This window comes from Salarias fasciatus, chromosome 6, assembly GCF_902148845.1.
Source record: "Salarias fasciatus chromosome 6, fSalaFa1.1, whole genome shotgun sequence".
In the NCBI taxonomy this organism is placed as follows: domain Eukaryota; kingdom Metazoa; phylum Chordata; class Actinopteri; order Blenniiformes; family Blenniidae; genus Salarias; species Salarias fasciatus.
In genome coordinates, this window is record NC_043750.1 from 9372188 (window position 1) to 9400142 (window position 27955).

The following is a 27955-nucleotide window of genomic DNA, read 5'->3' on the forward strand; positions in this document are numbered from 1 at the left end:
GTCTCTGCTGTAAGACCAGGATGAAGACCTTTCTGTTCAATAAAGCTTACAGCTCGGGGTCGCGCCTGCTTTCTCTCTCTCTCTCTCTCTCTCTCTCTCTCTCTCTCTCTCTCTCTCTCTCTCTCTCTCTCTCTCTCTCTCTCTCTCTCTCTCTCTCTCTCTCTCTCTCTCTCTTCCCCCCCCCCCCCCCCCCCACTGTGGGAGACCAATAGTCAGAACACCAGAACCCTGGACCAAGAGGCTGTCTCTGAGGTGGACTAGAGCCGTGCTTGAGGGATCACGGACAGAACATCAATCAGCTGATCCATTCAGACAGCCTGGATCCAACGGGCATCAAACAAAACAGCTGCTCCACTGATTAATGGAGGAACCCGGACCCAGTGGGTGGAAGGTTTACTGAACCCCGGGTTCTACCACGTGGAACCGGCTCCCAGCTCTGCTCCTTCTCTCGTTTCAATGTAATCTCATTGTACTACTGTAATCTCATTGTATTGCTACTTGTCACTGATGATTGTTCCTCTTGTAGCCTCTGTACCCTGTGTTTATATATGAACTGTATGTAGATACAAGAACCTGTCTGTCCTGTCTCCTTCTCTCTCTGTCCCCTCACCCCAACCGGGACAGCAGGAAGACCACCTCTGAGCCTGGTTCTGCAGGGTTCTCCTCTGAGCCTGGTTCTGCAGGGTTCTCCTCTGAGCCTGGTTCTGCAGGGTTCTCCACCTCTGAGCCTGGTTCTGCAGGGTTCTCCACCTCTGAGCCTGGTTCTGCAGGGTTCTCCACCTCTGAGCCTGGTTCTGCAGGGTTCTCCTCTGAGCCTGGTTCTGCAGGGTTCTCCTCTGAGCCTGGTTCTGCAGGGTTCTCCTCTGAGCCTGGTTCTGCAGGGTTCTCCACCTCTGAGCCTGGTTCTGCAGGGTTCTCCACCTCTGAGCCTGGTTCTGCAGGGTTCTCCTCTGAGCCTGGTTCTGCAGGGTTCTCCTCTGAGCCTGGTTCTGCAGGGTTCTCCTCTGAGCCTGGTTCTGCAGGGTTCTCCACCTCTGAGCCTGGTTCTGCAGGGTTCTCCACCTCTGAGCCTGGTTCTGCAGGGTTCTCCACCTCTGAGCCTGGTTCTGCAGGGTTCTCCTCTGAGCCTGGTTCTGCAGGGTTCTCCTCTGAGCCTGGTTCTGTTGGGTTCTCCTCTGAGCCTGGTTCTGCAGGGTTCTCCACCTCTGAGCCTGGTTCTGCAGGGTTCTCCACCTCTGAGCCTGGTTCTGCAGGGTTCTCCACCTCTGAGCCTGGTTCTGCAGGGTTCTCCTCTGAGCCTGGTTCTGCAGGGTTCTCCTCTGAGCCTGGTTCTGCAGGGTTCTCCTCTGAGCCTGGTTCTGCAGGGTTCTCCACCTCTGAGCCTGGTTCTGCAGGGTTCTCCACCTCTGAGCCTGGTTCTGCAGGGTTCTCCTCTGAGCCTGGTTCTGCAGGGTTCTTGCTCATGTGGATCTGTTGGGTTTCTCTGTGAAGTGTCTGAAACCACCATGTTGTAACTGGCTCTTCATAAATAAAGCTGAATTGAATGGAATTGAACCTCTTCCCTCTGGAGAAAGGACATTTTCACAAACAGCAGTAGAAGTTCAGCTCAGACACCAGAAACAGGTGTGTTTACAAAAAACAAGTGTATATACGCACACACACACACACAAACACGCACGCACGTACACACACCTTATTAAAATACATTCTGATTATAAAACTGTCATTAGTCACTTATAAGATCAGACAGTGAGAACCACCCAGTCGACAGGCCCAAACACACACACACACACACACACACACACACACACACACACACACACACACACATGTGCTTTGTGACGGACAGGTGAGTCACGCAGGTGAACGCCTGCCGCTCCCTCGGCTCAGCATTTTATCTCATGTTCCCACATTTATCAGGTTTTCCTGCGTGTGTGTGTGTGTGTGTGTTTCTGGTGTCAGAGCTGGAACCTCACACTTATCCAGCTCACACAGCACATTTTCCAGTGTTGAATTAACTCTGAAAGTGTTAAAGAGTGGTCTCATATATACACTTTGTAGTGTTAAAATCTCAACACTGACCAGTGTTAATGTTCTCATGCTGATACTCTGTAGAGTTATATTAACATTCCTCTCTGTTGACCAGTGTTCCTGTTTAACTCTATACAGTGTTAATTCTTAGAATCAACACTTTAAAGTGTATATTTTAACACCTACATTTAACACTACAACAGTGTATATATGAGACCACTCTTAACACTTTCAGAGTTAATTCAACACTGGAAAATTTGCTGTGCAGGTCCTCTGAGGTCCTCAGGACCAGGTCTCCCTCAGGACCAGGTCCTCTGAGGTCCTCAGGACCAGGTCTCCCTCAGGACCAGGACCTCTGAGGTCCTCGGGACCAGGTCTCCCTCAGGACCAGGACCTCTGAGGTCCTCGGGACCAGGTCTCCCTCAGGACCAGGACCTCTGAGGTCCTTGGGACCAGGTCTCCCTCAGGACCAGGACCTCTGAGGTCCTTGGGACCAGGCCTCCCTCAGGACCAGGACCTCTGAGGTCCTTGGGACCAGGTCTCCCTCAGGACCAGGACCTCTGAGGTCCTTGGGACCAGGCCTCCGTCGGGACCTGACGCCTGGTGGACCGGGTCGGGTTCCCTCTGCTGTTTGTGTTTGTGTGTTTTCCAGCGCCTGAGTGTGTGTGTGTGTGTGTGTGTGTAGTCAGGGTGTGTTCAGGGTGTGTGTTGACTGTAAAGAGGAGGCCGGCTGTTCTCAGGTGGAACCTGTTGTTCCACCCCCCCCCCCCCCCCCCCCCCCCCCCCCCCCCCCCCCCTCCTCCTCCCTCAGCTGCCGTCGCTCTGAGTCGCCGTCTGAAGCTCAGCTGAGTGGCTGGATGTTCCCGCCGCCGCCGGATGGAGCGTAAGGTCAGTCTGGACCGGGGTTCTGGGTGTGGGGGGGTCGGGGGTCGGGGGCTGGAGACCACCAGGGTCTTCTCTGAGTCTCATTCCGGAGGGCTGATGTTCTTGTTAAACTGAAACCCGGTTCCGGTTCTACTCCTGAACGTGTATGGATCTGTGATCTTTAGCCGGGGGTCACGACCCCGCCCTGCTATCGCCCCGTGAACTTTGACCCCTGTGGAGAGTTAATCAGTAGCCGTGGAGCCGCTCCGGTTCAGGGGATTACATAACAGCCAGAGCAGAAAACAACTTCAGGACACTTTTCACGAGGCAAGGCGGAACGTTCCGTGGAGCCGGAGTCACCGGAACCGACCGGAACCGACCGGAACCGACTGAAAGGGGAGAACACCTGGAACCTGTGGCTCGAGGAGCAGAACATGGCCTGGGGTCAGTCCGCCTCGTCGCCTCAGAGCTCCAGCCTCAGGCTGCTGCTGCTGCTTCAGATCCGTTTGTTCCTCAGTGGGATCAGTTTTCCCTCCAGACCGGATCGAACGGACGGAAACTAAAGTCTGCAAACGTCGATCTAAAAGCAAAGGAAGAGTTCAGTCATTACAAATTCTTCATGTTGTTTCCGAACAGCAGATATTCTCTTTATTAACTTTGAGATTTCATCTGCAGATGAATTTGATTTGTTGTTTCATGGAGAAACGAGGGTTTCAGTCACTGCTGTCTTCAATCAACCTGCAGAGAAACTTTTTGAGCCGTTTGCTCCTGAACGCCTCGCTGTAAAAATTCTTCAGTGAAAGTCGAAGGTTGACGTTGTCGGAGTGGATCCAGTCGATCCGGATCCCACCAGATCCTCGGTGAACTCGGCTGAAAGGTCAGAGGTCAGACCACGAACGGAGGAGCAGTCGTCTGCTTGACAAAGGGAATCGATAAAGGAGGAAGAGGAGTTCCGTTCTGCCCAGTCCGACCGAGTCCCACCGAGTCCCACCGAGTCCCACCGAGTCCCACCGAGTCCCACCGAGTCCCACCGAGTCCCACCGAGTCCCACCGAGTCCGACCGAGTCAGTCCGAGTCTGTCTGAGCCTGTCTGAGTCTGTCTGAGGGCGCGAAAGGAAAATCATTCAGTCGTTCAGTCGCCGGTCAGAGGAGATCCCCCTGATCCCCGTCACTGATCACGTTCAGTCTTCATGGCTGATCTCTTCTTCTTCAGCTTGTTTGATTCTTTCTCCTTTAAATCCATGAAATGATCTGATGATTGTTGATCTAAGAATCGACCGATCAGCTGAGGACGGTTCGACTCGACACTGTATGAAATGAATCTAGTGATCCATCAGAACCGACCGGATCCGGTTCGGGTTCCTTTCACCTCGTTTCTTCTCTTCGGGGTTTCTTTCCATTTAAACAGTGGAGCGCCGTCACTGATCACATGACCCCTGGTTTATCTGCGTTCTCCAGACGTTCTTCCCGCCAATGTTTTCCTTTTCTTCCACTTCTTAAACATTCTTAAACATTTTCTTTCAGGCGAAATGAGAAACTTGTTGAGTTTCGGTTCTGGAGGTTTTCATGTTCTGGGTTCTTGGGTCCTCAGCCGACCTGCTCTGAGTGACAGGAAGCAGAAGGAAGAGACGGTTCTTCAGTAGAACCACCGGACTGAGGCCGACGTTCCACGTTCTGCTCAGAACCCGGTCTCAGCCTTAAACCACAGGGCGGCAGAACGGGAGGGAAGGAGGCCGGCGGTCAGCTGAGGGTCTGACGGTCTGCTCCACACACACACACACACACACACACACACACACACACACACACAGAACACTATTTAAAAATAAAGGAGCTGTGGAGAAACCGGTTCCAGTTTCTGTGTGACGATCCGAGGTCATAGCTGGAATACCTGAGAGAGAGTGAGAGAGAGCGAGAGTGAGAGAGAGAGAGAGAGAGAGAGAGAGAGAGTGTGTGTGTGTGTGTGTGTGTGTGTGTGTGTGTGTGTGCCCTGCTCCCTGCTCCCAATGTACTGAGATGAGAAGCAGAGTGTTTAGAGAACAGATCCACTCAGAAGAATGTATGATAACCTGTAACAACTAGAACCTCCAGAACCTCCAGAACAAAACACTCTAAACATTGACAACAGGAGAACATGGCGACCAGAACACTCTAAACATGTTGCTGTTGTTGTTGTTGTTGTCGTTGTCGTCGCTCTAGTGAGCGTGTGCAGAAGTGTTCTCTCTGTCGTTCACGCTGCTGTTTCGTTCCGTTTCCAGCAGATGCAGTTGTTTTCAGAGAGTTGTGTTTTCAGTGAAGCTGCGTTCACAGCGAAGCGTTTTTGTGTCAAAAACATGAAAAGTTGAACGCAGGTCAATTTTGAGTTCCGACGCTGAACAACGACACCGAGCTGACACGTCCGGTCTGTGGTGGGAAGGCGGGGCTTCCGGCCGTATTTCCTGTGTTAGCTTAGCGTCATGGCTAACCCTGTTGAGCAAGTGGCTTAATAAATCCAGACAGCGGCGCCGTCGGTGGACAGCACGCCGTGCCTGGTGCACCATGGGATCCACGGACGGTCGGAGTTTGGTGAGTTTCACCTTTTGCTCCAGGAGCTGCGCCAGGATGAGTGTGGCTTTCCCCGGTCCCACCCCCTGACCTGCGTCACCATGGAGACGCTCTCTGATTGGTTTGCCGCAAAAACGCCGCGTCAAAAGTTCAGATTTCTCATCTGCAGCGTCGGCCGCAAAAACGTGATGCCGACGCCAGAACGCCTCGACGTGCCGCGAAGACGCGTCTGACGCGCCGCCGGGATTTTCGCCGCCGGTTAATGCGCGTTCCCCGTTGTTGTTCAATTATATTTGGACGCAAAAACGCAGAAATCGTTTGGCGGTGTGAACGGGCCTTGACTCTGAGCAGCGTTGTCATGGAAACAGACCGAAACACTCAGGAGGTTTTCTGCTTTCAGGCTCGCTGCTTTCAGGGCCAGGGTCAGGGTGAAGGTCGGGGTCAGGTTCGGGGTCAGGGTCAGGGTTACCTGAACTCCAACCCTAACTGATCAAATTACACGTCCGCTTCTTTAAATTCTACCAAACTTTTGTGTTTTCGTCTGAGAGCGTTGTCGTGGAAACGGGGTAAATCACTGGTGAGAAGCGTGTTTGTTTGACGTCTTTCTTCACAAGTAGTTCAGTGAAAGTTCATTTTTATGTCTCTGAAAAGAAGAATGAGACGACAGAAGAGAATGAAGTGATAAATATGACGGAGGACAGAGTTCGTCTGCAGGTGAAGGAAAATCAGACCGAATGAATCCGAGGTGAAGAACAGAGATAAAAACTGGAAGAACCCAGGAAGGAAGCGGAACGTCCAGAACCTGCTGGCTCCTTCAGACCCAGCTGTTCCTCCAGCGGTGAGCCTGGTTTCAGTGTCGGGCGTGTTCGGATGTTTTGCATTCAGTTCTCAGGTGAGACAAAGAGGCGCGTTAAGCGTCTGGCTGAATCCTCATTAAACAGGTTTTCTCCGCCCAGGAGGCTCCGGCCTCGGAGGGAACTGCTGCTGGAACATGTCGATCACTGAGATGAGTCGCTCTTTAATACCAGCTGCTTTTATTCAGGCGGGTTAATGAAGGAACTGGAATCTGCAGGGAGACTCCGCCCTCTGATGGAGCAGCTCTGTGGACTCACTGCAACCCCAGAAATATTTCTGCATGAATGTCTGCACCTAATTTCAGAGTTTTTATTTGTACATCAAGTTTTTTCCTGCTGTATAAAAAAAAGAAATCTGCATGAAAAATCCAGCTTAGTGAACGAGCGGAAAAGGTTTGCATCTGTGAAAACAAGCAGAGGAAGAGAGAAGCGAAGCGTGAAAACTGCCTGCAGGCCTCTGAAATGGCGGCTGTGAATTTTGGCACAGTCTTGACTCCTCGATCTGATTAGATAGTGACAAGTCAAACTGTCCAATCAGGGAGCAGACAGCTCTCTGTCAGACTCTTAAAGGGGGGCAGAGTTTCAACGCGAGGCGGTGGGATCGTCAGACGGCTGCACCAATAAACTCCTGACATTAAAATGACCTTTAATTCCCGCAGTATCATAACGCTAACCACCTGAGAGGCAGACGGACTCCCTCCTCACTCCATTTACAGATCAAAACTCTGACATTGATTTACGGATGCTGAATATTCCTTTTCCATCGTCACACGTCCATACACGACTCTTTTTCTGTATTTTGTCTCTTCACTTGGTACGACACATCTGTCTCTCAGCAGGTTCGCCCCTTCATGAAGGTCTTCAATGTTCCACTGTCTGTTGCTTTACGGAGACATTTAATGATCACAGATGGTGTGAAGTGATTGATTTTGAGATACAAGTTGCTTGTTAACTCACAAAATACAACTATAGTCCAGAAACCACTGGACTCTTCAGGCTCAGGGTCAGGGTCAGGGTCAGGGTCAGGGTCAGGGTCAGGGTCAGGGTCAGGGTCAAGGTCAGGGTTAACCAAACCCTTCATACAAATGTGGCTGTACTCCCATCGACGCTCTCTGACTTTGGTTCCATTACAAAAACAGCCAGCAGCGGCTGCAGGGCTTTCAGCGTTTCTGCCGTTGTTGTGTAAACAGACGTTGTTTTCAAGATATTTCTGGGTAACGCAAAACTTTTCTGAAATTAAAACACAACGATGGAACACGGCGGTATGTTTACACTTTAGCAGGACGTCTTATAAACTTGGTGCAGTTGTCTCAGGATCAAGTGTCACAATGACCAGATGTGCAGTTGATACAGCTGTTTCATGGCAGTAGTGGTAATTAAAGTATATATCCAACATCTGCACACCTCACTCTGAGCTGGACTGTGAGGTCTTCGGCTGTTCCAGCTGCAGGAACATCCAGAGTTAAAATTCAGACAGAGGCAGAACAACACCACAAACTGAAGATCTGTAAAGTTGACGGCCGGCCAGTCACGGTCCAATCTGAGCTCGTCTTCACATCAATCCGCCGTTGGTTTGTTCTCTCAGTTTCGTGTTGTGTTTTCTTTGCAGATGAAACACCGCAGGGGGCGGAGCCTCTCTGAGGCCCTGACCCTGGAGCAAACCGGGGAGGGGGGAGTGGTCATCTCCAGTATCGAGGACACTATAACCAACCAGACACTGAAGGAAGGTACAGAATGAACTTTCCTTTTGTAATTCTTTCCACTGTTCGGAGCTTCTGAGCTTTTGTATTTTGAATATTTGTTTACCACAAGGACACACCTTCGATTCAATCACAGTGACGCAAACCTCTAGTTGATTTTCCTGAGACTCAAACATAGATCCTTGAGTGTTAAAAACTCGTTTGGGAGGTTTGCTTTGCTGTTTCCTGTTGGGCCTTTTGTTGGCAGAGCTAGAGCCACTTTAAGGGTTTTGAAACTGTGGAAACTCCCTGAATCAAGAGATCACGGCAAATCCCTGACCTTTCTTTATTGTTGTTGCAGGAGATCAAATTTTGGGCGCAACAATCAACTTTGATCACCTTTCAAAAGAGGAAGTGATTCAGGTGCTGAAGATCATGGAGCCGTATGATGACAAGATCAAAGTGCTCACTCGCAACAACCGAAGCAAGAGCCTTCAAGACCTGGACCAGACAGCGAAGACCCCCGAGGCCGTAAGCAGAACACAGACACTATCAATCCCACTTACTCTCTGCTACTCCGCCAAATCTAACAATCTGGAATATTACAATTACAAAAAGCAGAAAATGTGTTTGTTTTTTTCTTTCTTAATGTAAATTCACAGCATCATGATGATACGTTTTGTGCGGGGATTACAGTAAACCCACTTCTACAGCTGGAGAACAGCAGCTCTGACATTATGAACACCATGTTGTGGTTTGTGTTTCCAGATGCTGCAGGATTCATACAACAAACTCTACAATTCCAAAATCAAGAAGTACATGAGGGCCGACTCACCTGGTGCCGAGGGAGGTTACGTGAATGGAGACGCTTCTCTCGGGGCAAACTTAACCGGCACAATCAAGGCCAACAAAAAGTTGCCGCGCCTCGGAGTCGACTTTGGACTTTCAAAATCCAAGACTCTGAGCACAGATGATTTACAATCTGATTTGGGAGAATTAACGTACGGCAGCAACCTGAACCTTCCCCCTCTGGGTGTCGGCTCCACCATGCCAGGATTTAAAGTAGATGCTCAAAGTCCGCACCTAAATGCTCCAGGCTTACGTCTGTCTGGGACTTCGCCACAGGGCAGCCAAACCTATGAAGCTCCAGAAATGGATGTGGACTTAACAGGTCCAGAATTTACTGGTCCCGATATAGGTGCGAACCTTCCTAGAGGAAAGTTGACTGGTCCATCTCTAGATGCTGGGGTTCCCAGAATGAATTTTGAAGGGCCAAGCCAAGAATTCAAAATGCCAAAATTTAAAACACCAGACCTGGACCTCTCTGGATCTTCTCTCAGTGGACCAGAATTTGAGGTCAACACACCAGAAGTTCCCTCTGGTAAACTCAGTTTCAAAGGACTGAAAAGCCCAGATCTGGATGTGGACGACCTCTCTGGTTATGTAGATTCACCCAATCTGCGGCTGTCTGGAAAGTCGCCTGACTTGGACTTGCAAATGTCAGATATTAATGGTGACATTTCTGCACCGAATTTAAGTCTACCCAAAGCTGATCTGAAAGGACCCAAACTGAGCACTAAAATGCCATCAGCTGACATGAAAGGTCCATCTGCCAAATACAAGGCTCCAAAGTTTACAATGCCCAAGTTTGATTTGCCAGACATTGAAGTTCCAGAGTTGCCATCAGCTGATCTTGATGTAAATTTGCCCAAACCAGATTTTGACATTGAAACACCTTCTCTCAACCTGAAAGGCCCAAAGTCAAACCTTGGAACTCTATCTGGGAAATTTAAGATGCCAGGGTTATCAGGTCCAAAACTTGGTCATGAACTAAAGACTCCAGATTTTGACCTGTCTGCCAGCTCCCCGGATCTGGATTTACCAGACATGAAATTTCGTAAGCCTAACATAAATGCTCCCGACTGGGATATTGATGCTCCCTCTGGTAAAATGAAAATGCCCAAGATGAACCTTTCTGGAACATTACCAAATGGGCCCAACTTGGACATGAACACAAATCTGAAATCACCAGGTCTAAATCTTAAAACCCCAAAGTTGAAGGGTGGGTTTGATGCCCCTGATATGGATTTACCCAACATGAGCATTAAAACCCCAAAGTTAGAAGGACCCAACATCGATCTTAAAGGTCCTAAAACGGATGTAAACATGCCAGATTTTGACATTGCAGGAAAGTTCAAGAAACCAAACTTGAACATGCCAAGTCTGGGACTCTCTGGTCCAAAATTAGATGGTCCTGACCTAGACATCAATTCTCCACATCTGGACTATTCTGGTCCCAATTTCAGTGGTGGAATAAACTCACCAGACCTAAACCTGCCTAAAGCTGATCTCAAAGCCCCCAAACTGGACCTCAAAGCAACAAAGCTCAACATGCCATCCGGAAAGCTGAAAATGCCCGAACTTCCTTCTCCAGACTGGGACCTTAAGGCCCCTTCTGGCAAAATGAAAATGCCTAAATTTAATTTTTCAGGTACTTTGCCAAGAGGACCAAAGATGGATCTGAAGTCACCAGATTTTGATGTGAAAACACCAACGCTTAAGGGAGGGATTGATGGCCCAGACATAGACTTACCAGATATGAATCTCAAAGCTCCAAAGTTAGACGTGAATGCCCCAGATGTCAACATTGGCTCACCCAAAGCAAAGCTGAAATTTCCCAAAATAAAAAAACCAAATTTTGGTCTCCCAAGCCTCAAAGGACCTGACATTGATGGCAACTTCAATGGTCCAGACATAGATGTCAATGCTCCCAATGTTAACCTCAAGGCCCCTAAAGCTGACCTTGATGTAGACTTTGATGGGAAATTCAAAAAGCCCAACTGGGACGTTCCTGATTTTGGGCTCTCAGGTCCAAAGTTAGATGGCCCTAACCTGGACCTGACTCCACCAGATCTAGACCTTTCGGGTGCCAATCTAAGTGGTGGCTTGAAAACACCAGACCTTAACATGCCAAAGTTTAATCTCAAAAGCCCTAAACTGGACCTCAATAAACCAAAACTAAACTTGGACATGCCATCCGGGAAACTTGAAACCCCAGAGCTTCCCTCTCCAGACTGGGACCTTAAGGCCCCTTCTGGCAAAATGAAAATGCCAAAACTGAATTTTTCAGGTACTTTGCCAAGAGGACCAAAGATGGACTTAAAATCACCAGATTTTAATCTGAAAGCACCAAAGCTCAAGGGAGGGATTGATTCCCCAGACGTAGACTTACCAGATATGAATCTCAAAACACCAAAGTTAGATGTGAATGCCCCAGATGTCAACATCGGCTCACCCAAAGCAAAGATGAAATTTCCCAAATTAAAAATGCCCAAATTTGGTCGACCAAGCCTCAAAGCGCCTGAAATTGATGGCAACTTCAATGGCCCTGACATAGACGTTGATGCACCAAATCTAAACCTCAAAGCCCCAAAAGGTGACCTGGATGTAGACTTTGATGGACCATCCGGAAAATTCAAAAAGCCCAACTGGGACGTTCCTGATTTTGGGCTCTCAGGTCCAAAGTTAGATGGCCCTAACCTGGACCTGACTCCACCAGATCTAGACCTTTCGGGTGCCAATCTAAGTGGTGGCTTGAAAACACCAGACCTTAACATGCCAAAGTTTAATCTCAAAAGCCCTAAACTGGACCTCAATAAACCAAAACTAAACTTGGACATGCCATCCGGGAAACTTGAAACCCCAGAGCTTCCCTCTCCAGACTGGGACCTTAAGGCCCCTTCTGGCAAAATGAAAATGCCAAAACTGAATTTTTCAGGTACTTTGCCAAGAGGACCAAAGATGGACTTAAAATCACCAGATTTTAATCTGAAAGCACCAAAGCTCAAGGGAGGGATTGATATTGATTCCCCAGACGTAGACTTACCAGATATGAATCTCAAAGCACCAAAGTTTGACATGAACACTCCAGATGTCAACATCGGCTCACCCAAAGCAAAGATGAAATTTCCCAAATTAAAAATGCCCAAATTTGGCCGACCAAGCCTCAAAGCGCCTGAAATTGATGGAAACTTCAATGGCCCTGACATAGACGTTGATGCACCAAATCTTAACTTCGAAGGCCCCAAAGCTGACCTGGATGTAGATGCTAAGTTCAAGAAACCAAACATGAATCTCCCTGATTTTGGGTTTTCAGGCCCAACATTAGATGGACCTAATCTGGATTTCAAATCCACTGACTTGGATCTGTCTGGGCCCAGTCTCAGTGGTGGGTTAAAAACACCAGACCTTAACATGCCTAAAATGAATCTCAAATCCCCCAAATTGGACTTAAACGTTCCAAAGCTGAACTTACCATCAGGCAAACTGAAAGCACCAGAGCTAAATGGAGGTATTGACCCCCCTGACCTCAGCTTACCTAAAATGGACTTGAAAACACCAAAGTTGGACATGAATGTTCCAGATGTAAATCTTGGCTCACCCAAAGCGAAGATGAAAATGCCTAAAATGAAAATGCCTAAAGTGAATCTACCAAATGTTAAAGGACCTGAGATTGACGGAAAATTTAATGGTCCAGATTTTGACATCAACGCACCGAACCTCAACCTCAAAGGTGCAAAACCTGGCTTTGAAATCCCAGATGTTGGTTTAAGCAGTTCATCGGGCAAGTTTAGAATGCCACATCTAAAAATGCCCGATGTGGGATTTTCTAAACCAGAGTTAGATGGTCCAGACATCGACATTGGGACACCAAATCTTAATGCCAAAATACCGAAAGGTCCAAATTTGAGACTGAATCCCGATGTGAAAACCCCAGATTTAAATGTAAAGGCTCCAAAGATAAAAGGTGGATTGGACACACCCAGACTTGGTTTTCCAAAGATGGACCTCAATGCTCCCAAGCTGGACATGAACACTCCAGATTTCAATATTGGCTTACCTGACGCAAAGCTCAAAAAGCCCAAAATAAATTTACCCAATGGCCCAAACTTTGACATTGGTGGCAACCTACAAGGACCTGACGTGAACATGCCAGATTTAGACTTCAGTGGTCCAAAAGGAAAGTTAAAGATGCCAAGTATGAACACTCCAGACCTCAGTTTCTCAGGGCCAAATGCAAAAATGCCAGACATGAATCTTTTTGGGCCTAATGCCAGTCTCAGGGCTCCCAAGCTGGACCTGAATGCCAAACGTCCTGATCTGGGAATCGATGGCAGCATAGGACGACCTGATCTGAACCTTCCCAGTTTACCAAACTTTGATGTTTCACCTCCAAACGCCAGGATGAACATGAAACCTGTTGAGTTGACGGGGAACGTCAGAACCCCAAGGCTTAGTGCCCCAAACATGGACCTCAGCTCCTATAAACCTGCCATGCATCTTAGAGCTCCAGATCTGAATGTTGACGATCCTTCCCTGAGTTTCAGGTCTTCATATGACGATCTCAGAGCACACGACTTCAGTACAAATATGAGAGTGCCTGATTTAGATGTGGATGGAAATTACAGACTCTATCCGTCTGAAAGGAAGACACCCGTACCAAAGCCGAGGGCCAAGGACGCTGCCTTCGGCGGGTCTTTTGGTCAACGCGTTGATTTCCATCGGCCCGATCTCAATATTGACGATTTCACAGGGAAAGACCATGTGCTCCGAGCCAGGGGGTCTACCCTGGACCTGCAGGCACCGGAACTGCCTCATTCAGGACTCAACATCAACGCGAGGGAGCCGAGAATCTCCAGGAGAATCCCGGCTGCTGGCTCCGAACTTCTGCCACATTTCGGTCAGGATTCACGAGTCCGAGTGCCGAACAGGCCGGACGAATACCTGGTCACTGCTTTTAACAAATCTCAAAATCAGGCCAACCATAAATACAACACGCTGGGAGGGTTCGACTTCGATCCAGGAAACCTCGATCTGGAAGTTCCCAATCAGAACGATGTCAAAGGGTCCTTCTTCGCCAACCTGGTGTAGTTTTCAAAGCACCGCAGTCTTTACTCTGCCTTTTGCACTGGGATTATTTATTGTGTTTATTGCTTTGTTGTGGAATGTGGATTTTTACTGCATGTGTTTGTTACCCGCTGCTTCATTCAGGGCTGTTTTTTTTTTTTTTTTTTTTTTTTTTTTAATATGCCCTCCGTTCCTGGAGACGAGCAAAGATTCAAAGTGTGGTTACTTTGCAGCATTCTTGCACTTGTTTTATATACTGATATGGATTTTTTTTTTTTTTTAATCAATGTAAGTATTGTATAATATTTTCTTGAAAATAAGATATTTTGCAGTGGCAGCAACAAATTACAAACAAACTACTGATAGGAAAAAAACAGAATGTGTACATTTTATATTTTTGGGGTCCATCTGTGTAAATAAAGGATAAAAGTGGCTCTGTCATTATCAACTGAATTAAAAAAAAAAGATCGTTTTTAGACAGCATCTGTTTCATAATCAAAGAGGATTAAATGTTTGTGTTCATTAAATAGCTGCAATTATTTAGCCTCAGCTGATTTTTTTATCGACATAAGTCATGGAGGCTTTGACCAGAGCGCCGCTGCAGTAGCTTTTACAGAAAAATCCATGCATCTCTAAGAATGACTTTTATCCCAAATGTTAGGACGACAAATACAACATTTAAATTAAAGAATGGTAGAATCAATGGAAACAGCTGCCTTTTTCTGAGAAATGTTATTCTGTACAAAGAAGTACAATTAAATCCAAATAAATCCAACCCAATTTTATTAAGATCCCCAACCACCACACAGTCGTCACTTTGACAACAATTCCAAACAAGCACGAGAACGCGGTGGAACAGAGCAGTCTTATCTGAAAAATATAACCACGATTGTTTTTTATCATCTTGAGAATACAGCCAGAGTTTCTCTCTCAGGCCAGCAGGAGGCGCTAATGCAGCTTCAGTCCACATTGAAACTCTGCTGGAATTTAAAATGATGTTTCAATCTTTAAAATTTAGAAACACTGAGGAGGAGCAAGAAGCAGAAAGTGTCCTCATGTCCCCGAACTCAACAGCATCAATTCTCTCTTCCTCTCAGTTTTTTCTTTAGTATTTTCTTACTTTAGTAGAAACTTTCTGAAGGTGCTTTTTTCCTGCTCTGATGGATTTCTTCCATGTTCCTCTCAGTTTTTTAGATAAATATATATAATTAATAAAGTTACAGTTAATGACAACATCGATAAACTTTTCCAGGAGATGGACCAACAGCCATGCTGTGTGCAGGCGGCTGAGGGTCAGAGGTCAGAGGTCAGGGTCAGTCTGTCGTCTGTGTACACCCACGCCGTCCTCTCTGCTGCTGCATGCTGGGACATCAGTCTGAGGGTGGAGACACCAACAGCTGGTGGAGGGGGGGGAGGGCGTCGTCCAAGATGGACTCCGTCCTGAGCAGCGTCCCTCAGTCCTCCGTGATGCCCCGGCAGTCCTGACCTATGACCTCTCAGTGTGGACGGTCCCAGTGGTGGAGTTTCCCATGATGCTCAGCACCTCATCTCCCAAATGTAAGAGATGAAATTGGGAGTGTGTGTGTGTGTGTGTGTGTGTGTGTGTGTGTGTGTGTGTGTGTGTGTGTGTGTGTGTGTGTTCTTGTATTTCTGTCCTTGTCGGGGCCAAATGTCCCCACAAGGATAGCAAAACGTGGAACGACGTGCCTTGTGGGGACCTTTTTCCGGTCCTAAGTAGGAGAAACAGTGTTTTCTTGACCATGTTGTTGTTACTGAAAAAAGTAAAAGTGCAAAAACATTTCTTTAGGGTTAGGCTTTATTGTGGTGTGGGTTAGGGTTAGGGTAAGGGTCAGGGTTATGGGCTAGACATGAATGGGAGTCAATGGACGGTCCCCACAAGGATAGAAATACAAGACTGAGCGTGTGTGTGTGTGTGTGTGTGTGTGTGTGTGTGTGTGTGTGTGTGTGTGTGAGAGAGAGAGAGAGAGAGTGATTATGGTAAGGGTGTGGCTGTTTCATTTTTCATCATATACTGATTTTTGTTTGTTTTGTGTTGGTTTTTAATACGAAAAGCGTTTTAAAAATAAAGTTTGAGTAGATTTGATTTGATTCTATGGAAACATCGAACTGTCAATTAAAGTTTTTTTTTCTGTGGTTAATCTGAAAATCAACCAACAGTTTATTTTCTTCTGTTTTTGGGAGCGGATGATAAATATTGAGGCTCTACGTTTCCTTCAATAAAGCGTCTTTACTGACCTCCCGCCGCCAGAGGGCGCCACTGTGGAAATAACCACCTCGGCGCTGGGTCCTTACGTCATCAAAACGCGACGTCAACACGCGTCGGGAAGCAGCGTCCTCGACCTTCCAGCTAGTTTCAGTCTGATCGGAGATGATTTATCAAGTTTTATAAGAGAAAAGAAGAAGAAGAAGAAGAAGAAGAGCGGCGACATGTTCAGACTGACTGTGGTGGAGAACTGCAGAGGAGCCGCCAGAAGGGTGAGAGAGGGAGGGAGAGAGAGAGAGGAGAGGAGAGGGGAGAGGGAGAGAGAGGAGAGACTGAGGGAGAGACAGAGAGAGAGAGGAGAGACTGACAGAGAGAGAGGGAGGGAGGAAGGGGGGGAGAAAGGGAGAGAGAGGACAGGTGGAGAGGGACAGACAGAGGAGCGAGAGAGAGAAAGAGGATCCTGGTCCTGGGAGGGGGGCTGGTTTCAGTCTTATGGAGGATGTTCTGACTGTTCCTCGGTTCTCTCTCTCTCTCTCTCTCTCTCTCTCTCTCTCTCTCTCTCTCTCTCTCTCTCTCTCTCTCTCTCTCTCTCTCTCTCTCTCTCTCTCTCTCTCTCTCTCTCTTCTCTCTCTCTCTCTCTCTCTCTCTCTCTCTCTCTCTCTCTCTCTCTCTCTCTCTCTCTCTCTCTCTCTCTCTCTCTCTCTCTCTCTCTCTCTCTGTTCTTCAGTTCTTCTCGTCCGTCGCCGGTTCAGACGTTCTGCCTCCAAACCTGCAGCTGCCGTCCAACCTGGTGGACCCGGCCCGAAAGAGTGAGTCTGACGTTCTGCTGTCAGCCGTTCTCTCTTGTTCTCCCTGCTGTTATGTTCCTCTGTCAGGACCGGCGCTGTCCCGGGTTCTGGGTCAGTTTTTCTGTCCAAAATGTCCAGAACCCAAAACTCCCGCCTTTACTGACGTTCCGTCAGTATCAGAGCAGCGGGTTCTTCACCTCCACAGTAACTTTCAATCAGGAGAATTCACTCCGTTTTTCTAAAAATGTACAAGTTCAGACATCTTTGAATTGTTTCACCACTTCATTACTTCTGAAAGACCAACGCACGAAACAAAAAGTTTCATCCTGAAAAAATAGTTTTAAAAACTTTTCCAACATCTTCAGACTCTAAAGGGGTCAGTTTGACCCGGAGCACAACGGGAGGGTTAAAGGTCGTCTTCAGGACCGCAGCAGGGCTCACAGAACATGAAGCCTTCCTGCTCTGACTGGTTCAGTGCGGTTCTAAGTCAATGGAGGCATGTTTTCCATTTTCAGGGACAGCCAGTCATGAACTTCACACCAGAATATGCTGACTGGGGAACAATTAAAACACAGATGCTCATAATTAAACAGGCCCGCCGTCCGCCATCTTGGAATATTGCGCCATCACGACGGGTCTGAGCGGGCAGAAAGAAGTCGCCTCGTCGGCACATAGTCCTGGTTCTGCTGAGATTGGACTGGATTTACTTCAATCCAGCTTTATTTATAAAGCACCGATGACAACACAGTCCTCTGCAGACACTAACGGAGAGAACCCAGCAGAACCAGATCAGAGCAGAACCAGAGGAGAACCCAGCAGAACTAGATCAGAGCAGAACCCAGGTCGTCTCAGACTAAAGAGCCCGGCGCCTGTCCCCCCCACAGAGCGCCGACCCCCGGCGTCAGGCTGCCCCCTGCCCCTGCTCCGGTCCTGCCCCCCCACGCCCCGCCACCTTGGCCCCCTGCAGACTTGGGTGGAGACGCTGCGGGAGCCGGAGGCGGAGCCTCTGGGCCTGGCGGAGCTGCACCCCGACGTCTTCGCCGTGCCCCCCAGGTAAAGACCGCGGGACCCCCGGGGCTGCCTGGAGAGCCCGGGACCCTGACGCCGTAATTTGTTTCCAGGCTCGACATCCTGCACGACGTGGAGAAGTGGCAGCGGAACTTCAAGAGGATCGTGAGTTCCAGACCGCGTTCGGGAACACGACCATATTTGGTTGCCCGCTAACAGTCACCTGATCTCCATCTGTTCTGTGGCCCCGCAGAGCTACGCCCACACCAAGGTGAGGTCAGAGGTCAGGGGCGGCGGCAAGAAGCCCTGGAACCAGAAGGGGAGCGGCCGAGCTCGCCACGGCAGCATCCGTTCGCCGCTGTGGAGAGGAGGTGAGCGGAACCGGAACCAGAACCGGGCCCGGCTCCGGACACACCCCCTCACAGCGCTGTGTCTCCTCAGGGGGCGTGGCCCACGGGCCCCGGGGCCCCACCAGCTACTACTACATGCTGCCCATGAAGGTCCGGGTCCAGGGCCTGAAGGTGGCACTCAGCTCCAAGCTGGCTCAGGTACCTGACCTCTGACCCCCGGGGCAGGGCGCCCCCTGCTGGCGGGAGGACGGACGGCTGACCTCTGACCCTGTGTGCAGGACTGTCTCCACGTGGTGGACTCCCTGGACGTCCCCACGCCGGACCCGCAGTACCTGCTGGAGCTGCTCCGGCGCCGGCACTGGGGCGAGTCGGCACTCGTTGTGCACGTGTGAGTAACTGAATACCTGAGTAACTGAATGCCTGAGTAACTGAGCACCCGAGTAACTGAGTAACTAAGCACCGCAGCGGCGCCGCCCGCTGGTCTGGAGGCTGAAGCTCCGCCCCATCAGCTGTTTGTGTCGTTTGAAGGGATGAAGAGTTTCCACAGAACGCCGCTGAAGCCGCCGCCGCGCTGAAGACCGTGAACCTGATCCCAGCCGTCGGTGAGTGTGTGAACCGGGGGGGGGGTTCGCTGGGGGGGCAGGAAGACTGCTGTGGGGGGGTCTTGTTCTACTGGGGCCCGTTTCATCATGTGCCAAAACAACCTTTCCATTTCTGCTGGTTTGGCCATGTGGGGCCTCTTGTGGGCCGCGGGCCTCATGTTGGGCGGCCCGCAGTAGGGCGGGGGTTGATGGGCGGTGTTGCTTCTGTCTCCGTCAGGTCTGAACGTCCACAGCCTGCTGAAGCACCAAGCCGTCGTCCTCACCCTGAGCACCGTCGGCTTCCTGGAGGAGAAGCTGCTGTGGCACGACGAGCGCTACGCCCCCCTGTACCCGTATAGACTGCCCTACCGGGACCTCCCCTAGCCCCGCCCCTCACACCACCACTCCTCCACGAAGTTTTCTGAAGTCTTTATTTGTTCACTCAGTTGTACATTAATAAAAGCGTTGTGTATAAAATCCCCCGGCGTGTTTCTAGAAGCGTCCGCTGGCCCTGCAGGGCTGCGGCGCGGCGGCCAGCTCGGTCCGGACCGCCCAGCGCAGCGCTGAGCGCTTCTTCTCCGTCGGCACCACGTACGTGTTGGGCACGTAGACTCTGCGGGGTCGGGGCTGGAAACACAGGAAGCAGTTTTACGCCGGGTTCACAGTAGATGCGTTCCGGCTGCAGAACGACACCGCCGCTAATCCGTAGTCATTAAATCAAAGCTGTGGTTTGATCCGGCTCCGGTCCGGCCGCGGTCCGGCTCCGGTCCAGTAGCAGAGCTCTGGTAACTTTCCGCTAGCATCGTATTTCTCCGCATGCAGCAGCCCTACCGCGTCAATTCAGACAGATGCAAGTCGGGTGCTGGAAGGAAACTCGATGCATGCTTCAAAATAACATCCGTGTCGTGTTTTTGCCTTAATATTCTTTTTTTTGTTTGTTTTTTACTTCTTCTGGTAGAAAACAGAACAAACGGCGTGATGTAGTCATACGCTTTAGAAGAATGAACGGTTTGTTCTTCATCACTGCAGGAAAGTCAAACGACACCAAACAGCTTACTGACCGGAGCGGCTCTGGGTTGCCAGATTGGGCAGGTTTCTGCCAAATCAAGCTTCTTTTTTTAACACATTTGTCAGGTTGACGAAATGATTGTGTTTATGATGAGTTCTCTATTATACACATATGGTTTTAATGTGCATTTTCAACCAAGATGGCGGTTTGGGCTGCTTTCTATTGAGTTAAACGGGTTTCATGTTGTTTGTGGGGGGATAGTGACAGATCTGGCAACCTCCTCCAGCGGACTGCAGCTGCATCGGAGGCGGTGTGAGGCCTGATGCACACTGGATGTGGTCCGACTGCGTTCCGAAATCACCGCAGCACTGTGATTCACACCGCCTGGTGTCTCTGCAGTCTGCTGGAGGAGGTTGCCAGATCTGTTGCTATCCCCCACAAACAATATGAAACCCGTTTAAAGCAGCCCAAACCGCCATCTCTGTTGAAAATGCATGTTAAAAGCGTATTTGTATAATAAAAAAACTCGTCATAAACACAATCATTTCATCAACCTGTCAGACGTGTTCAACAAAGAAGCTTGATTTGGCAGAAACTCGCCCAATCAGGCAACCCACAGCTGCCCCTGTCAGAGAGCTGTTTGGTGTCGTTTGACTTCCCTGCAGTAGAAGAACAAACCGTTCATTCTTCTAAAGCGTATAATGACTACATCACTGTTGTGTTTTCTACCAGAAGAAGTGGAAAAAAAAAATATTAAGGCAAAAACACGACAGATTTTATTTTGAAATCACTTATTTTGGAACAAGTATCGAGTTTCCTTCTGGCACCTGACTTGCTTCTGGATTGACGCGGTAGAGATCCGGCATGCGGAGAAATAGGATGCTAGCAGAAAGATTCCGGAGCCGGACCGCAGCCAGACCGGAGCCGGACCGCGGCTGGGCCGGAGCAGGAGCCGGACCGCGGCCGGTGTGAACCACAGCTTTGATTTAATGACTACTACAGGCGGCGGTGTGTGTTCCGCAGCCGGAACGCCTCCAGCGTGAACCCGGCGTTAAAAGACTGCAGCGGAGAAAATCAGACAAAGACGCATTAGGATCGTTTCCATAACGACCTGAAGAGGAAACGTGAGCAGCAGTGATCTGTGTCACTAGATCTACAGGCTTCTCTCTGAAACACGTTTCATTATACAGTCGTTCAAACTGACAGCGGGAACTAAACAACCTCAGTGAGCCAGTTTTCCTCATTCGGCTCCATTCACATGTTTTCAGGTGAAAACAGGAAACTTTACAACAACGGAGCTCAGAGACACTGGAGACGCCACTTCCTGAAACTTTCCTCTGTAGCTCTATATGCTGAAGCTCTACACGCTGTAGCTCTGTTTAGCAGTGATGTATGGTCACAGCGTTTCTCGGGGCTGGTTGTTGGTTTTCTCCAGACCTCCAGGACGTGGATCCAGTGGATCCCTTTGATCCAGTGGATCCGGTTCCTGTCAGGATTCCAGCTGAAACTAAAGCCTGTTCTCTTTGGAAGTCTCTCGGTTCTCCGTCTCGGTCAGTTTCGCTACAGACGGGTCAGAACCGATCAGCGGCTCTGCGGTTCCGGAGCTAAAGCACCGGTCCACGGTCAGGGTTCTGGTCTCTGCTCACCGGGGGGGGCTGGTACGCCAGACGCTCCTGCAAACCAGACAAGTGGAAAGGAGTGAGACCCCGAGGACACACTGCTGGACCTGGACCTGCGTTCTGAAGGAACGGGTCCTGAACGTGGAACCAGGTCTCTGGAGGACCCCACCTTGATCTCCCAGCGCAGCGCCCGCCGGTCCACCTCTCCTGGACACTTGAACATGTCCCAGATCTGCTTGTACTGGAAATACCTGCAGAGGACACACACCTCAACACACACTCCGAGCTCTGAGGCAGCAGACACACACCGGTCCCGGTCCTGGGGACCAGATTCCTGGCTCACCTGGCCACCGGGTCGCTCTTCCTCACTGGGGGCCCGACCGCCGGCCGGATGACTGGAACAGGAAGTCATGTGATCAGGAGGCGGTTCAGGATCTGATCTGGGACCAGCTCCGCGGGTTCACCTTCACTTACAGGACTTAGGTTGGGGTCGAAGGTCGCCGTCAGTCCCGGTTCCAGTCTGGAGGCAGAGGGGAGGAGGATTTCAACGGATCTGGTCCGCCACTGGGACTCTGGGGGACCTGGCCCTACACGAGGACTCTGGGGGATCTCAGACTCACCAGGCTGCTCAGACAGGACTCGGCGGCGCTGGATGCGGTTCTGTCAGAGCCGCCATCTGAGTCGGCGCCGCCGTCCGTCTCCCGGTCCGGTTCTGATGGAGAGACCTGGATCTGGGCCAGACGCTGCTCCAGACAGCTCAGCCCGTCTGAAAGGAGGGACGAGGACATCCAGGATCAGAGCCACAGGAACGGTACGGTTCTCTGGGTCTGGATGTCTGTGTCCTGGTTCTGGTCGTGAATGTCTCTGTTGTGATTCTGGTTCTAGTCGTGAAGGTCTCTGTTGTGATTCTGGTTCTAGTCGTGAATGTCTCTGTTGTGATCCTGGTTCTAGTCGTGAAGGTCTCTGTTGTGATTCTGGTTCTAGTCGTGAATGTCTCTGTTGTGATTCTGGTTCTAGTCGTGAAGGTCTCTGTTGTGATTCTGGTTCTAGTCGTGAATGTCTCTGTTGTGATTCTGGTTCTAGTCGTGAAGGTCTCTGTTGTGGTTCTGGTTCTAGTCGTGAATGTCTCTGTTGTGATTCTGGTTCTAGTCGTGAAGGTCTCTGTTGTGATTCTGGTTCTAGTCGTGAAGGTCTCTGTTGTGGTTCTGGTTCTAGTCGTGAATGTCTCTGTTGTGGTTCTGGTTCTGGTAGAGAAGGTCTCTGTTGTGGTTCTAGTTGTTAAAGTCTCTGTTCTGTCCCGGTTCTGCATTGAAGACTGAGGATTCGGGACTCATCCGAGTCTCTCAGGGTTCTGACTCGGCAGGAGGAACGTCCCTCGGCGGGACGGGTTCTTTACCCAGAGGTCTGAGGTTCCCCTCCCACTCCAGACGGGTCCTGTCCAAAGCCGTCCAGCTGGACTCCGCCCCGCAGTCCAGGAACTGGACCTGGTTGCTGCTGGAGACCCGGTCCGGATCGTCCCCCTCGTGTCTCCGGTCTTCTTCCGTCTCCGAACACGGATCCTCTGGACGGCCGGCCGGGCCGGGTCCCCGAGACGCCCCGTCCCACACACACACTGCAGAACCGCCACAGGGTGTGTGTTCCTCCGACACACCGCCGCAGGGTGTGTGTTCGCTGGAGAAGCTGCAGGGCGAGCGCCGGTCCTCGTCCTCCTGGTCTCTGGTCTCCCGGTAGAACCCGGTGGAGCTGCGGTTCTCCCGGCAGTCCTCGGTCCGGTAGGTTCCGTATCCGGACGTCAGGCTGACAGTCGGACTCTCTGCGGTGCTGCTCCTCCTTCCCTCCTGCTCCTCTTCCTCCATCAGGTTCTCCTGCCGGTTCTCCTCCAGACGTTCTTCCAGACGTTCCTCTGGATCCTGCTTCTCTCCATCCGACCAAAAAGACGAGTCCAGGGAATTCCTATCGTCTTCATCCTCCTCTTCCTCCAAACTCTCTCCGGTCTTCTGCACCAAACCGTCTGCATCCTGGTCCGGGCCGGCATCGAACCGCTCCTCTTCCTCCTCCTCTTCCTCAGAGGAGCCCCTGCCTTCCTTCTCCTCCTCTTCCTCAGAGGAGCCCCTGCCTTCCTCTTCCTTCTCTTCCTCAGAGGAGCCCCTGCCTTCCTCCTCCTCCTCTTCCTCTCTCAGCTCAGACGGTTCCTCCTCTGAATTCTTCTGAATTGAACCTTCTGCATCTCGGACATGTTTGGCATCTTCCTCCTCCTCCTCATCCTCATCAGAATAAAAAGAGGAGCTGCCTTCATCCTCCTCCTCTTCCAAACTCTCTCCAGTGCGACTCCTCCAGCTGTCATCCAGCTTTTCACCCTCATCTTCCTCCTCAGGTCCATCCTCATCTTCCTCCTCTTCCTCAGAGGAGCCCCTGCCTTCCTCTTCCTCCTCTTCCTCAGAGGAGCCCCTGCCTTCCTCTTCCTCAGAGGAGCCCCTGCCTTCCTTTTCCTCAGAGGAGCCCCTGCCTTCCTCTTCCTCCTCTTCCTCAGAGGAGCCCCTGCCTTCCTCTTCCTCCTCTTCCTCAGAGGAGCCCCTGCCTTCCTCCTCCTCCTCTTCCTCAGAGGAGCCCCTGCCTTCCTCTTCCTCCTCTTCCTCAGAGGAGCCCCTGCCTTCCTCTTCCTCCTCTTCCTCTCTCAGCTCAGACGGTTCCTCCTCTGAATTCTTCTGAATTGAACCTTCTGCATCTCGGACATGTTCGGCATCTTCCTCATCCTCATCTTCCTCCTCCTCCTCATCAGAAAATAAAGAGCTGCCTTCATCCTCCTCCTCTTCCTCTTCCAAACTCTCTCCAGTGCGACTCCTCCGGCTGTCCTCCAGCTTTTCACCCTCATCTTCCTTCTCAGGTCCGTCCTCATCTTCCTCCTCTTCCTCAGAGGAGCCCCTGCCTTCCTCTTCCTCCTCCAGTTGCTCCGTGTTCCGGTTCTCCTGGTTCTCGTCCTTGGTTCCTGTCCCAGGTTTGTCCAGGAGGCGTCTCTGAACCTCCTCCTCCTTGTCTCCTCCGTGTCTCTCCGTCAGACCAGAAGGAGGAGCCGAGGGAGTCCCGGTCCTCGTCTTCGTCCTCCGGAGCGCCGGACGTCCTGTACATGCTTGCAGGTAGGCGAGCAGGGTGTGTGTGGAGGTCCTGGTTCCTGTGGACGGCTTAAGGAGGAAGGAGCTAAGAGGATTAACCCCCATCCTGTTGGGCGGCGGCGCCCCCTGCTGGGGACGGAGGGAAGTGCTGCCGAGCCGGTCCAGAGAGAGGAGGAAGTGGAAGACAAGGGCTTCCAGGACTCATACGTTCATCCAGACCGTCTTTCATGTCCTCCAGCGTCCCGGCTCAGTCAGGCACGGTTCCTCTTGTGTGTGTGTGTGAGAGAGAGAGTTAAAACTGACTAGTTAACCAGAGGACCAACCTCGTGAAGACGCTCACCTGAGTCCTCACTGTAGACGGACTCATCACAGACGTGTCTCTGTCCCTTCAGCTTCCTGTGGAGACACCAGGAGACGCGTGCAGCTTTCAGCATCTGGCTCTGGGCAGAGAGTGTGTGTGTGTGTGTGTGTGTGTGTGTGTGTGTGTGTGTGTGTGTGTGTGCGTGTGCGTGTGCGTGTGCGTGTGTTCTCGTATTTCTATCCTTGTTGGGGCCAAATGTCCCCACAAGGATAGCAAAACGTGCAACGACGTGCCTTGTGGGGACCTTTTTCCGGTCCTAAGTAGGAGAAACAGTGTTTTCTTGACCATGTTGTTGTTACTGAAAAAAGTAAAAGTGCAAAAACATTTCTTTAGGGTTAGGCTTTGTTGTGGTGTGGGTTAGGGTTAGGGTAAGGGTCAGGGTTAGGGGCTAGACATGAATGGGAGTCAATGGAAGGTCCCCACAAGGATAGAAATACGAGACTGTGTGTGTGTGTGTGTGTGTGTGTGTGTGTGTGTGTGTGCGCGGTACCTCATGACCTTCCTCCTGATGAAGCGTCTCTCCTGGGAGTGCAGGGACGTTGTGGGGCTGTGGGACAGGGTGTCGGGGTCGTCCTCCACCGTCAGGAGACACGGCGCTCCGGCGGCGAGCCGCTGCGCCGGCGCCACCGAGTGGCGGGCGTAGGAGTCACCGGGAGGACGCTCGTCTCTGCACGGGTGTGTGAGGAGCGGCTGTGACACAGACACACAGACACACAGACACACGGTCAGACTGGAGGATGAAGGAAGGGAGTGATGATCAGTAAAGGAAGGCCTGGACCACCTGTCCGTCTCCGCACGGCGCTGCATGAAGAACGAAGGCCTCAGAGGGACGGACTGTGGAGACAGAACAGAGCAGCTCAGGGTCCTGCAGCGTCCTGCAGGGTCCTGCAGCGTGGTGCAGGGTCCTGCTCTCACCTTTCTCTTTGGTGAAGGCGGGGGGGCTCGGCCCAGGGGACGTCTGAGGAGACAGGGACACACTCCTCCACTCTCCATGCCGGATCAGCTCATCCAGATCTGACAGACACACACAGTTTGTACAGTGTATGCAGGATTCAGTCCGTCTCATCTCTCGGTTACGCCGTCTCGTCCGTCTCTTCCTGAAGCTGCTGACTCAGCAGAAGGTTCTCAGCTGATTGACCGACTGGACTCAGAGCGGTGGACAGCTGACCAAATACTTTTGGCAGAACAGTGGATAATCCTGAACTCTGGTTTTTCACCACTGCAGAGACTTAAAAACAGGCTTTTCTCTTATTTTCAGAACTGCTCTGTGTTTGCAGCGTCTTGTTCTGAGCGTTGGGTCTTCATTTTGTCTGTCAGCCGTCCGTCCCTCACCTCGTTTCAGCTCCAGCAGCCTCGCCTTCGGGACGTTCTTGTAGCCGAGGAGAAGCAGCTGCTGCTGGATCTCCTCCTCGGAGAAATCCAGTGGATCCATCCGGCTCTTGGCTTCAGATCGCTGACAGAAAAAAACACACTCAGAAGCTCGTAAACACACAACACACACACACACGCAACCACAATGTCTGAAATCATGTTTTTCCAACAAAAAGCTGCAATGAGGTAGAATTCAACAAGCGTCGTCTTCTTCCTACTTCCTTTTGTCAAAACAAGAACTGCTACAGATTTGGATGTTTTTTTTTCTCCTTTGATTATTTATTTATATTTGCAGGTTTGAAATGAAGCACTGAACCGAACCAGTCAGGCTGCATGATGACGAATCCAAACGCTCCACTGAAGACGACTGCTGGAGACAAACCAAACCCAAACGGGTCAACGCCCTTAAATCCTCCATGCTTTTAACATTATAATGTAGATATAATAACTGCCTGAACATCTTACTGAAAATTATATTTGCACAGAGACAATACTTACAAAAAGAAGGAATTACACAAAGCACACAGAAAAAATACATTCTGACATATGGACGTTTCTGATTTTTGGAGAAATTGATAGAGTCCAAATAATATCAGACCTCCGACAGAAAAGCTTCAACAGAAAAGAAAAACAGCTTAAATGAATGTGAAGTTTTGCCAAAAAAAGCAGTCGATTCATGAAGAATTCCACTGAATGTTTATATTTCCACTGGATAAACTAGAACAGATAAACTAAAGAACGTTTAAGACCAGAGGAAGTTCTCAAGAACTTCCCAGTTTGGATCAATAAAGTGACTCTGTCTGTCTTTAAGAACCGAGCGCGCCGTCAGCCCATCGTGCGGTCGCTCCTTTAAAACGCCGAATCCGTCAACGTTTCCCCGGAAGTGGCCTGACTGTTTGTAATAAGAATGTTTTAGAGAAATCAAACGCTAAACTTAAAAAACTTCGAATTTTAAAGGGACCCCGGTTCACCCGCTCGCCAGCTCGGCTAACCTGTTAGCATGCTCAGAGCGCAGCGAGAGGCTCCCGGAGGCGCTTTTACCTGCGAACGCCAGCGGGCCGACGCTCCGTCCGGACATCCCCGGTAAATGTTACCTATTGGCGGCAGAGAGGAGGAGGAGGAGGAGGAGGAGGTGGTGGTGATGGTTGTTGTTGTTGTGTTCAGGGAGGCGACTCCACGACAACCGCCGTTAACGAGCTTTGAAAATGACGCCTCCGCTCTTCCTCTGCCAGCAGCCGCATGAAGACTCCGCCTGCAGCGCCCCCTGCGGCCCGGGGCGGAACTGCACTGCAGCGGGGCGGCGGTAAGAGGCGGGAATGAAGGATCGATCCCGTCAGTCAGGGATTTAAAAACACGGGAAATGCTACGAGAATGTTCACAACTAAATGTCTATGAGAGTTAAAAGATTATTACTGTGCAAAGATGTTTTATCAAACTGAAACAAGCCTGAGTGTGACAACAATAATGCATATCATGCTGGGTCACTTTCCCAGCATACATTATTATTATTATTATTATTATTATTATTATTATTATTATTATTATTATTATTATTATTATTATTATTATTACTACTATCATCATTATTATTTCAAACTGTTTGCATGTTCTCCCCATGTGTGGGTTTCCTGCAGATGCTCCAGTTTGTCACACAG

The 27955-nt window shown here is 50.3% G+C and overlaps 3 protein-coding genes across 3 annotated transcripts; 2 read left to right on the forward strand and 1 right to left on the reverse strand.

Moving 5' to 3' along the window:
* Positions 1-2841: 2841 nt before the first annotated feature.
* LOC115390756 (neuroblast differentiation-associated protein AHNAK) lies at positions 2842-14312 on the forward strand. Its single transcript, XM_030094755.1, has 4 exons — positions 2842-2919; positions 7903-8020; positions 8334-8503; positions 8741-14312. The coding sequence occupies exons 1-4, from the start codon at positions 2908-2910 to the stop codon at positions 13901-13903; spliced, it is 5463 nt and encodes a 1820-aa protein (XP_029950615.1). The 5' UTR covers positions 2842-2907; the 3' UTR covers positions 13904-14312.
* Positions 14313-16210: 1898 nt separating this feature from the next.
* Positions 16211-19301, forward strand: mrpl4 (mitochondrial ribosomal protein L4). Its single transcript, XM_030095042.1, has 9 exons — positions 16211-16375; positions 16831-16912; positions 17776-17944; positions 18013-18064; positions 18153-18270; positions 18341-18447; positions 18528-18637; positions 18778-18851; positions 19069-19301. Exons 1-9 carry the CDS (start codon positions 16328-16330, stop codon positions 19212-19214), a joined length of 906 nt encoding a protein of 301 aa, XP_029950902.1. The 5' UTR covers positions 16211-16327; the 3' UTR covers positions 19215-19301.
* On the reverse strand, positions 19243-27506 carry hyls1 (HYLS1 centriolar and ciliogenesis associated). Its single transcript, XM_030095040.1, has 12 exons — positions 27342-27506; positions 26262-26382; positions 25845-25943; positions 25711-25763; positions 25420-25619; positions 24909-24964; positions 22079-22224; positions 21933-21978; positions 21802-21853; positions 21628-21709; positions 21486-21512; positions 19243-19457 (listed from the first exon to the last, which is right to left on the reverse strand). Exons 2-12 carry the CDS (start codon positions 26359-26361, stop codon positions 19323-19325), a joined length of 996 nt encoding a protein of 331 aa, XP_029950900.1. The 5' UTR covers positions 26362-26382; positions 27342-27506; the 3' UTR covers positions 19243-19322.
* Between the last annotated feature and the right edge of the window lie 449 nt (positions 27507-27955).

Bases quoted from the DNA above. Each gene is read 5' to 3' on its own strand.
- LOC115390756 (XM_030094755.1), top strand. The intron at 8,021-8,333 runs GTACAGAATGAA...TTGTTGTTGCAG, and splicing joins CAACCAGACACTGAAGGAAG to GAGATCAAATTTTGGGCGCA. The intron at 8,504-8,740 runs GTAAGCAGAACA...TTGTGTTTCCAG, and splicing joins CAGCGAAGACCCCCGAGGCC to ATGCTGCAGGATTCATACAA.
- mrpl4 (XM_030095042.1), top strand. From the start codon at position 16,328: ATGTTCAGACTGACTGTGGTGGAGAACTGCAGAGGAGCCGCCAGAAGG. The intron at 16,913-17,775 runs GTGAGTCTGACG...TCCCCCCCACAG, and splicing joins GGTGGACCCGGCCCGAAAGA to AGCGCCGACCCCCGGCGTCA. The intron at 18,448-18,527 runs GTACCTGACCTC...CCCTGTGTGCAG, and splicing joins TCAGCTCCAAGCTGGCTCAG to GACTGTCTCCACGTGGTGGA.
- hyls1 (XM_030095040.1), bottom strand. From the start codon at position 26,361: ATGGATCCACTGGATTTCTCCGAGGAGGAGATCCAGCAGCAGCTGCTT. The intron at 25,944-26,261 runs GTGAGGGACGGA...TGTGTCTGTCAG, and splicing joins GCTGCTGGAGCTGAAACGAG to ATCTGGATGAGCTGATCCGG. The intron at 21,710-21,801 runs GTGAGCCAGGAA...TGTCCTCTGCAG, and splicing joins AAGAGCGACCCGGTGGCCAG to GTATTTCCAGTACAAGCAGA.